Source organism: Solanum verrucosum, unplaced genomic scaffold (assembly GCF_900185275.1).
Source record: "Solanum verrucosum unplaced genomic scaffold, falcon-dt-bn FXZP01000106.1, whole genome shotgun sequence".
Classification (NCBI taxonomy): domain Eukaryota; kingdom Viridiplantae; phylum Streptophyta; class Magnoliopsida; order Solanales; family Solanaceae; genus Solanum; species Solanum verrucosum.
In genome coordinates, this window is record NW_026020130.1 from 3,095,327 (window position 1) to 3,106,880 (window position 11,554).

An 11,554-nucleotide genomic window follows, 5' to 3' on the forward strand; every position below is an offset into this window, starting at 1 on the left:
ATGCATCTTAACTGGATCAAGTTTTGTCAAGAAAATCCAGTCAAAAAGGGAGATTTGTTAGGGTTTCACCTTGATTTTCTTTCCTTATTTGAAGTTTTTTTTTTAAAGAAAAGTCAAAGTATTACCATAAATGCTTGAACTTTTTCTGAAATGAAAATATATTTTTCTTCCATATTTGGTTTATTCTTTCCTTAAAGGAAAAGTTTGGAGATCAATAAATTGAAGATCTCTATTCTCATAGCATAACACAATAGAATCCACAATGTAGTCATTTAGAGACTTTTGCTATTGGGAGATTTTCTCTCGACAATTTATTCTTTTAATTAGTTTTTAAATAGGTAGGACAATTGGTCATATCATATAATAATATTATGTCTTTAAGTATACTTTTATTTGTTGTCTGATTTGTTAATCATATGATTTGCAATTGTAAGCTTCTGCATGATGTCCTAATCTCTTTCGAACCCAACACGGAGTAGAATGAGTAATGCTTTGAGTCTCTCTCCACGATTTATCTATGCTTAAAGTTAAAACCCATTGTTTTGTGTACCCTTATTGTGTTGCTGACAAAAACACTTTATATTTCTTCTATTCTGGCTCAAAGCCTAATGAATACTTATGCCAAGAATACCTTTATTTGGATCGGGAAGAAATCTTACTTCTCTTCTATAGGATTGAAAATTGCAGCACCTCGCATAAATGATGGTTTCCAAATGCAAAATAAACCATTAATGAAATCCAACAAAGAATTTGAACACCTATAGAGTCCATCAAATCTCTCTGTTTGAAAAAGGGAGGTAGAGATATTTCTATGTTCCGTTTGCTCAGTAGCGTAAAAAGCTTCCATTAAATGGAGAAAGAAATTTGTTCCACCATGAAGGGGTCATACAAAGACAACAATGAATATCCACAAAATCTGACTTAGATATAAGAGAATTACAGAATCTGAAAATGTGTATTAACGATTTGATGGCTTCGATTGGAAGCCATGAGAATATTTCAAATATTATTTGTTGAGGAATTGATACTTTTTTCGGCACCAAAGCATACTATTGATCTATACTATTGACCCATTTATAATGGATCTAGATAGTTCTTGTGGTCTTACTCGTTTCAGCATTATTCCTGTTTTTCTTCCCTTTTGACTGAACATCTGGAGATAAATCTGCCACGTTCAAAGCATGATTGAGATTGTGCTGATTTTGATCGAATATTCCTTGCTTATTTCATCATTAACTTCGACATGTTGATGTTCATTTATATAATCTATATTGTCATGCATGACCTTAACTGGAGAATCAATTGTTGAAGCTACAATTGCCGGTTAACAAAACAAACTTTGGTCCATGGTTTACTGATGTTTCTACATCTTTTGATAAAACACCATCATGAATCTGTACAAAAATATTTTCAAACTCGGTAACTACAGATTTTGCCTTGAATTAATCCCTAACATATCGTGAATGATAGATTCAAGTTGTGTTTGATGTCTATTTATCAGTCGAATAATTTATATTGAACTTGTAAAACTCAAATGCTTAAACTTCCTATCAGGTCAAAACCAGATAAACAAATTAAAGTACAGAGAGTATAAACAACTAATCTCAACTCATCTTGATGATTGCAAAGAGGTTTGAGGCCAAAAGAATTCTAATAAAATTGTGCCCCTAACTAAATTGTTTGCAATATTGTGGTTAGGGTTTTAAATTTTTTTTAAAGAGAAAATAACGTTCAATTATTTCCCCAATAATATTGTGTTTAGGGTTTTAAAAAAACAGAGGAACCAAATAAATGACTCAAGGCAGAAACTCACCGCAAAAATATAACTATCTAGCTGATACCACTGACCCGTAGTAACATCAGGCCTCTATCTCAGGCAAAAATTCTCCTAATCTCGACTGCTACTAAGAATATGATCACTTGCATTTGAGTTCTGCATATGCATTTGAATTCAAAATGATACTCTCATTAATGTGGAGTCACAGAGTGTGCCACGTAATTCAAAATATGTATAAAATTATTTTTTTTTAAATGAGTTCGAGGGGTAATAGGACCTTAGTTTAGTTAAGGTATGTCTCTGGAATTTCGGTCATAGTCTAGAGGTTATAATAATTATAAAAATATATTTCGATGTACGAAATATAAAATAATAAATTTAATTAAGGTCAAATATTTAAAGATTGTATTTTTTTTAAAAATAAATTATGTTAAACTATAATTTATTTAATACTTGTTACAAATCCATTAAATTGTGTGAGTGTTTATTTTAATCTATATCTAACGTAATGTACCTATTTGATGTATCTCTTAAAGATGTACTAACGTATGTGGTTAAAGATTGTAAACGGATGGATTTTACATCCTATAAAAGGGTATTCTTCACCCTTGTGAAAGACACACTTGAAGAGATTATGTAAGACTCTCTACTCTATACTTTCCATTACCATTTGTCTTCCTTTCTTGCTTAGTATATTATTGTATTTTTCTCTCATTTCACAACATGTTATCAACACGAGTCTCTAACCAATTGAGACCTACTTAATTTGGGATTATCGTTTTTCCTAAAAGTTAATAACTTTTATTTCTGAGTCAGGTATACATTTATATGTTTATAACTTCTCTAAAAGGATTTTCATAAGTCAGTGATCTGCAATTTAATTATTGTATACATTACTTGCTTTAGGTATTGTTATGATACTTTACTAGGCATAAACGTTTCAGGTTTTTATTATTATACTATTTATATGTCTCTAACTTATAATTCTAAATTAAATCCTAAGCAATATGATAGCATGCTAGTTAGAATACTCGTAAGTATTTTCTTGCCATACATTTATGATAACTAGTTTTGGGCACGTGTGTTGCACATACGTTCAAGGCTAAATTACAAAATCTTTATATGGTGACTAATACTCATACCATCTTATGTCTTTCTATCAGTTAAGAGGCAAGAAATGCACAAAAAAGATAGTAGCAATATGTTCAAGAAGAGCTTTGTGATCATTAGCAATTCCATTTAAATTGATGATGTTTGTTCAATTCCTTGCTCTACATTAATCGAGTCAGGGAGCTGCACTCTTTCTTTCTTTCTTTCTTTCTGTGTGGGTCGATTACGTGCATTGGAACTGAAAAGGGTTATTCATATACAGTCTTTCGTGGTTCTTACCTCTTATCTTATTATAGGATAAGATACGAGGAAAGGAGATTCTAAACAAACTCCATGGACTTGGGTGTTAAGGTTCATCTTAACAACAAAATTGCTTCTGCATGGGAGCAAGAGTTTATACTGTGGAGTTCGGAGCAAAAGAAAGACGGAAAAGCCTTTGCCTCCCTTCTTCGGAATATGCATTTTAAATCCTCTTGGCACTCCCTCTTTCTATTTTCTTTTTTCTACTTGTACTAAACAATACTTGGGAAATTTTCCTAGTTTGAGCAATGAAATGACTCATCCCATCATAGAGGAACCAATGGAATGACTCCACTATTGTCTCCGATGCTGGCAAAGTCAACATAGACACCTCTATTGCTTTTATAGTTTTCCTCATCTTCTTCTGATAGTTAGCAAGTACTTAATCATCACCATCGATGTGAATCAATTGCATGTGGTACTGGTTCAGTTAACAAAACAAACTTTGGTCCATGGTTTACTGATGTTTCTTAAATCTTTTAATGAAACACCATCATGAATCTGTACAGTAATATTTTAGAACTCGGTAACTAAAATAAGTTGTGTCTCGTGTCTGTTTATCAGTCGAATAATTTATTTTTTCATATCATAGTCCTTAGTAGTAGCACAAGATTGAACTTGTAAAACTCAAATGCTTAATGAAACAACATCATATGATGAAAAAATGGGTGGGTCAGATTAAACTTTCTATCAGGTCAGAACCAGATAAACAAATTAAAACGAAGAGAGTATAAACAACTAGTCTCAACTCATCTTGATGATTGAAAAGAGGTTTAAGGCCAAAAGAATTCTAATAAAATCGTGCCCCTAACTCAATATTGTGTGGTTAGGGTTTTAAAACCCAAAAAAAAAAAGGTTCAATTTTTTCCCAATAATATTGTGTTTAGGATTTTAAAAAAAAAAAAAGGTTCAATATTTTGGCAATCCTAATTCTAATGTACTAGAAAGAAAACAACAAGAAATAAGAGTCTTGCAAGGAAACAGAGAGGCAAAAAGATTATAAATAAAAGTCTTACCGGAAACGAGGCAAAAAGAACATCAGTAAATTTTAGCCGTCTGCCTTCAATATTCGAAACACAATGAATTCTGCCGGCAAAATAGTATCAATTCCTCAAGAAATAATGTTTGAATTATTCTCATGGCTTCCTTCTGATTCGTTAATGCGTTTCAAGTGTGTTTCCAGATTTTGTAATTCGATGGTATCCGAATCAGATTTTTTGGATATCCATAGATGTCGTTCTGGTGAGATAGAATTCCTTTTGCACGGAGTAAGTGCTTATTACACTGCAGAGGAAAAGAAAAAGAAATATGGAAAAGCCTCTACCTTGGTTCTTCAAGTTGACGGATTTGATAGTCTTTACAACTGTGTCCCTACTGACCCTGCATATTCTTGTTTGGATTGTGTTAATGGTTTATTTTGCGATTGGGATTCATCAAATATGCGACCTGCTGCAATTTTCAATCCCAGCGCAAAAGAAGTAAGATTTCTGCCCGACCCAATTGAAAGTAAATGCTGGAATAAATATTCATTAGGTTTTGAGCCGAAAGAAAATAAGTACAAAGTTCTCTTGACAACACATCTTTCTCGAGAAAGGTACACAAAATACGGGGTTTTCACATTAGGCATAGACAAATCATGGAGAGACAGTCAGCACATTTTGCCTTGTATTCCATATTATATGCCCAGTGTTTGCATTAGTTGAGTCATCTATCAGTTTGCTATACCCGATGACTTATCTATAGTTGCATTTGATGTTAAATCTGAAAAAATCAAAATTATTGCATTGTGGATTGCACTTGAGTTGGTGTACTATTACCGGTTGATAGAGGTGAAGGGTAAATTAGGGGTCATCGATTACAGAAAATGGGTCAGTGGGTACTTTGACTTGTGGATTTTAGAGAAGACTCCAAAAAGAGAATGGGAGAGACAAATAATTGGTGTTCCCTCGATATGGAAAACTAGAGAGCCTAGATTTGCATCATTCTTCATGGACCGTCATGGAGAGATTGTATTCGTTGTGTACTTAAGTCGAGGTGATTTATGTTGTTTGTGTTATGATGTCACAAGAAAGAGTTGGAGGGTATTAAAAATCAAGGGGCTTCCTAAGGGAAGCAACATCAGTGGCATTTATTGTTATGTTGAAAGTCTCGTCCCCTTTGGGTAATTATGTTCAAACAACTGGAAGGCATCGTGAGTGCTTGTATGTCTTTTCATCCTTAGCTTCTGTTTCACCCAAATATCTTGTATATAACCTTTCAGGAATTGTTTTATTTAACGATAAGATTTTGTTGGTATGCATTCTGTGCCATTGGTGTGAGTACTCTCATCAATATATATATAGAAATTGGATTCTATTGTTATGTGTAAAAATTGAATATTCGTGTTTCCACGTAGTAATTCAGTTTGTACTCTGCATATATAGCAGCAGTAGTACTGAACTTTTCCTGGGACAAACTTAAATACCTTTGTCTACTTCCTCAGCTTAACTGCTAAAGACTCATCCCATCACTCTACTTAGAAAAAACAGAGGAACCAAATGAAATGGCTCCACGATTGTCTCCGATACTAACAAAGTCAACATAGACACCTCCTACTGCTTTTAAAGTTAGAACCACTCGATCTCTTGAAGTTTGATTGTTGGAGACACTGAAACTGTGGTTTGTGTTTGATTGTTGAGAGGAATCCATTTGTCCCATCCTATTCAACTTTCTTCGGGTAGACAAATATTTATGCACTGTATTTGCATAAATTGAAATGGCTCTGCTCGACTCAAGGCAGAAACTCACCCCAAATATATAACTAGCTAGGTGATACCACTGACCCACAGTGATATCAAGCTTCTATCTCAGGCAAAAATTCTCCTAATCTCGATTGCTACTAAGAATATGATCACTTGCATTTGAGTTCCGCATATGCATTTGAATTCAAAACGATACTCCCATTGTAACTTAAAATGAAACGCCCTATTAGTTCACTGACATATTTAGTATGCATAATAGCAAACTTTTGAGATCAATAGGATTTAATAAACTGACCTACAAGAGGAAACTGTAAAACTAGATCCATATAAAAGGCGGTGCACAAAGGATGCCTGATATTTTAGTTCATAAATTCAAATTACACATCATACCATCCATATATAGAGGCAGTGCCACTATATAAATTCAGGATTCTAGTTTTTTTAAGTTACTCATTTACTACCAGTACAACACATGTAGACAAGACAAATTTTCCTAAAATTATTCATAAACGAGACAAATCAACTGAAATCTGATTAATAATTCAGGAAACGAAGAAACTGTACCTTGATAAATACAATATTAACTGATTTTTAACTTGTGAGAAAGTTTACATTACTTACAGGTCTGTAAAGCTTTAAAAAGGAAAAGAGGAAATACATAGTTACCCCATGGAACTAATACCTTTTTTTTAAGTAGACACCTTAAGTTTGCGGGGGTCCTATTACCCCACGAAACCATTCAAAAGCATAATAAATATATCACTTTTTCACCATCAATGCTCTCAAACCAAGAGCGTGTGCCACACCTCCAACCCATTTAACAAAGGCCGGGTTTTATCCTAACCCATTCATTTTTTAACCCATAACCCAAATCCTAAGAAACTTCCAACCCATTTCACTTTCACCTACCCTCATCTCTCTCTTCGACAGATCAAAACCCTAAGAAACTTCATGAGGCGAAGCTAGTTGGTAACATTGCTGGTTGAAATTTGTTGAATAGTGGTGTCGGAACGAAGAAGTGAAGGCTCATAGATTAGTTATTTGAAAATTCTTTGAAAAAGAGTTTATTTTACATTGTAAGTGAATTTTGTAGTGATTTATATATTTTGAAAATGGGTTTTATTGAAAAGTCATAAATTCGAAGGTTGTTGATGGATTAATGTAGTACTCATTTTGCGAAAGTGAATCAAAGTTAAAGAGATATTGCAGTCCTTACTCGCCGTGACACTGTAGCAAGCTTCAATGGCTGTCAATGGTGTTTGAATTAATTTTGGGGAAGATGGGTCTTTTTTTAAAAATAAAGACTTCAATTTACAATGCCACATGGCTGCTTTATATTGGTTTGGGATTATTTTTTAAAATACTCACGCGCCCCGAAAACGTGAAAACACAGCAGATGCGGAAGCGGGTCAAAATGTTATATTTAGTCTGGTCGAAAATAATTTAATGGGGTAATAGGACTTCCACAAACTTTAAGTGTCTACTTCAAAATAGGGTCTAAGTTCAATGGGGACTTTATGTATTTCCTCAAAGGAAAATAAAAGACTAGTACTAATTTGAAGTTGTACTCTTCTGTTGAAGTAAACTGACCACAGAATGAAGAAGATTAGCGGTTGATCTAGTAGTAGTTTTCTGTCAATAACAAGCCAAATTAGAAAGATTGCGTGCTATTAATGCTTTGTTTCCAAGTTTCAACTAATTAAACGCCAAAGTGCAAACAAAACAAACTAAAGTCTACTAGTCTTTCTACATAACTGTTAATCCTTTTCGATATTGGTCTTCTCGGGAAGCTCCTTGATTCCTAATTCTCTCTATATCTTTGTAATGACATCATAACACGAGCATAAAGCACCCGACTTTAAGTTAACGACGAACATAATCTCCCCATCACAGGACGTGAAGGATGACATAGGTCCAGGAATTATGTCGTTCCATATTGAAGGAAAACAAATGATATGTGTCTGCTTTAAAATTCACAAGTCTAACTTGGAGGGCTAGGGGTAAATAAATTTGTACTGGCATATACTTTTATTTAGATACTAATTTGACACTAATGATGCTTAATATCCAGAAGCAATAAAAATAATATATGAATTGCGAAAAATTTCTCGAACAGAAAGAGACTTAATTTCTACATAACTTGTCTTTCAACGTAACTATAAATAACTCTGATGCAGTGGTTCGTAAGAAGCCCCTTTATTTCTAATTTTTGCCAACTCTGTCTTTTGACATCATAACACGAGCATAAATTACTTGACTCTAAGTTGAGGATGAATAAAATCTGTCCATCACAAGACATGCACGATAATATGACTCTCCCATTCTTCTTTTTTCTGAATGTGTCCTACAACCCACAAATGGATTTATTCACGTGACGATTGTTCATAATTAATGATTGCTAGTTGATCCTCCACCTCTATTAACATGTAATACCGCAAGTGAAGTGTTTGTCAATTTGATTTGTTGTAAACATTTCCAACTGTGTTTGTCAATCCTTCCTTCACACCATGGTTAGATTTCAAATTGGAAAATTGCACAGAGGATTTTAAAATATTTCAGTGGAACAGAGGATATAAAGATGAAGAGAAGTGATTTTTTCTCAAGAAACATACACACTTCAGCAACACACTTCAATGGAGACGAAGTTGAATTCTGGGGAAAGAAAACCATCAATTCCCCAAGAAATAGTCATTGAAATATTCTCATGATTTCTTGCTAAGTCTTATTCTCATAGTTTCTTGCTAAGTCCCTAATGCGTTTCAAATGTGCTACCAAATTCTATTGTTTTTTAATCTGATTTTCACATATCCATACTAATTAATTTACTAGTTTTCGAACACTACATTGCACGTGTGTGCCGTGTGATTTTTTTTATTGATTTATTAAACTGATTAAAATAGCATGTAATGAGTAATAAAATACAATATTTTCAAATAATTTTTTTTAAATATGAAAAATACCAAATGAGGGGGGGCGTATTCTAATGTTTAAAATTAACTCTTTTTAAGTAGCCAACTATAAATTTTGAACTTTAGTTAGTAGATAACGAACTCTCAACAATGTCACAAATAGCTAATTTAAGCCTAAAAAAAAATGCAGACTTACAACAATAAAAAATTCATAGAAAATTAAATTAAAGAAGTCTAATAGAGATAATATACACAAAAAATAAACAGAGAAGAAAAAATACAACATACACTGTAGACAATAAAACTCGCGTCGAGAAAACAATAATCAAGAACGGAAAATTATAGCAACAATCGTATTTATTATTTCAAAGTGCGAGTATTACAATCTCTATGATTCCTCTGAATTCGCCTTTTCAAATATGATTCAAGGGCTTTAAAGCTTGATCTTGAATCTTTGATGAATTTGAACTCTGAACTTTATCTTTGATCTTGACTTTTGCTTGAATTCAAGGGCTTCGAGCTTGTTCTTGAACCTGATAGTCTTGATCTTGATCGTTCTTGAACTTAAATGCTTGAATTCTTAAACTTGTAGCTTTATAGAGAATTTTATGGCGTTTGTACCACGGATTTTCTCTAGCTTCTTGTTTAGAATTTTCTGTCTCTCTTCTGAATTATGAAGACCACCTATTTATAGTTTTAGAATAGAGGAGTTGCGATTGGAACAGGATTCCCTTCGGCAAATCAGATTTAAGTGACATGACATATGGGCTTTATGGAGCGGGCTTGTCATCTTTGACACATGTCATGATCCTATTCGCTTCCTGTTTGACTTGGCATGCCATGTCATTTTCCATGTGGCACCAAAAGAATGGGCCTCTTAGGATAAGATGACATTGGACTTTAGCAAATTGGGCTCATCTATAGCCCAAATCAATTAATTTTGACTTTAATCAAATTCATATTTATTGGACTTGAATAATTAGTCCAATTATATTAATCTATAATTTATTTGGGCTAATATATTTATGAATTTAATATATTCCGAATCATTTTATAAATTTATAGTCAATAAATTTTAAATGATTACAAATGCCCCCTGCTTCAAGTCTTGTCGGGACATTTTATTTTTTTAAAGACTAGGCTTGAAGTATTGACGGATTATTAAATCCCTTTTTTAAAAAAATTAAATTATATCTATATAATTATCCGTGCCACGTACTGCTAGCACTCTCAATGTATATTTACCATTATTATATATGTATATATATAATAATATCCAAATCATATAAGGTGTTGCCAATGATCTTTTGATCTCGTGCAAATATGTGGGCCTCATGTATACTCTCCCTATTTTACTCGAATTGGGAGCCACATATACATATTCCTTATTCAATTTGAATTGTGCCAAAGGCACCGCCTTGCTGTCAACAGATATGAGGCAATTTACCGCAAATCCTTTTCTTTCTTGACTTTAAGAATTGCCGCTTGGTAAATTATAATTGAATTAGCAATTCTGATCCAACTCAATTTCGTATTCTTATATCAAAAGAATTATAATTAAATTAGGAAAAGGATTTTAAATCCAAATATACTTCAAATAGAATTCCAACTAAAGAGGAATTATACTTGACATAGGAAAAGGATTTCTCACCCCCACTTATCCTCTATAAATACAGGCCTGTTATTATTGTCCTTTTCATTCTCAATATTCAACAATTGCATACTTCCCTTTTGCAGATCATTGGAGCTTCCACGAGCAGGTATCAAGTTTTTTTTTTTTTTTTTGCTTTGTTCTATTTTTTTTTTGTGTGTTCTTCCTCCTCTTTTTTTTTTTTTTTTCAGAGACAAACATAAATAATATTTGTCTTTTGCGGAGGCTAAACAATGGAGAGCTTTATCACAACACAAGAGTTTGATTTTGAGGTGTGAAGAGATGCTTTTAACGTCCCCGCCTTGAAGATCACCAACTTGAGGCTTTACTAGAATATTGTGATTAACGTCCCCGTCTTGAAAAAAAATACTACTCTCAAGGCGTTACACCCCGTCTTAAAAAAAAATACTACTCTCAAGGCGTTACAATGTCCCGAATACTTAAGCATAAGGTGCCAGAATACTGTGTTTAACGTCCCCGCCTTGAAAAAAAATACTACTCTCAAGGCGTTACAAGGTCCCGAATACTTAGCCAACTTGAGGCTTTACTAGAATAAATACTGTGTTTAACGTCCCCGCCTTGAAAAAAAATACTACTCTCAAGGCGTTACAAGGTACCGAATACTTAACCAACTTGAGGCTTTACTAGAATACTGTGTTTAACGTCCCCGCCTTGAAAAAAAATACTACTCTCAAGGCGTTACAAGGTCCTGAATACTTAACCAACTTGAGGCTTTACTAGAATATTTTGTTTAACGTCCCCGCCTTGAAAAAAAAAATACTACTATCAAGGCGTTACAAGGTCCCGAATACTTAACCAACTTGAGGCTTTACTAGAATAATGTGTTTAACGTCCCCGCCTTGAAAAAAAATACTACTCTCAAGGCGTTACAAGGTCCCAAGCTTTTAGTAATTCAAAGTCATTCCATATTCTGCATGCCAATAAGAATGAATATAGTGCAAGTTCCACATTTTTTAGTTTGCACATTCAAACTTGCCTTATCAATTTTGTGGAATTTAACTCGTAACAAGTTTTAGGGTCTTAACTTGTAAATTCATAGAATTCG

The 11,554-nt window shown here is 33.4% G+C and overlaps 1 protein-coding gene across 1 annotated transcript; it reads left to right on the forward strand.

Moving 5' to 3' along the window:
* Positions 1-4,266: 4,266 nt before the first annotated feature.
* Positions 4,267-6,914, forward strand: LOC125827327 (F-box protein At1g30790-like). The gene is made up of 3 exons (XM_049506631.1): positions 4,267-4,834; positions 4,931-5,221; positions 6,859-6,914. Exons 1-3 carry the CDS (start codon positions 4,267-4,269, stop codon positions 6,912-6,914), a joined length of 915 nt encoding a protein of 304 aa, XP_049362588.1.
* Positions 6,915-11,554: the final 4,640 nt, after the last annotated feature.

Excerpts from the sequence above, each read along its gene's own strand:
- LOC125827327 (XM_049506631.1), top strand. The coding sequence starts at position 4,267 with ATGAATTCTGCCGGCAAAATAGTATCAATTCCTCAAGAAATAATGTTT. Across the intron at positions 4,835-4,930 it reads AGACAAATCATGGAGAGACA|TTGCATTTGATGTTAAATCT; the intron begins GTCAGCACATTT and ends ACTTATCTATAG. Across the intron at positions 5,222-6,858 it reads CGTTGTGTACTTAAGTCGAG|ATCAAAACCCTAAGAAACTT; the intron begins GTGATTTATGTT and ends TCTCTTCGACAG.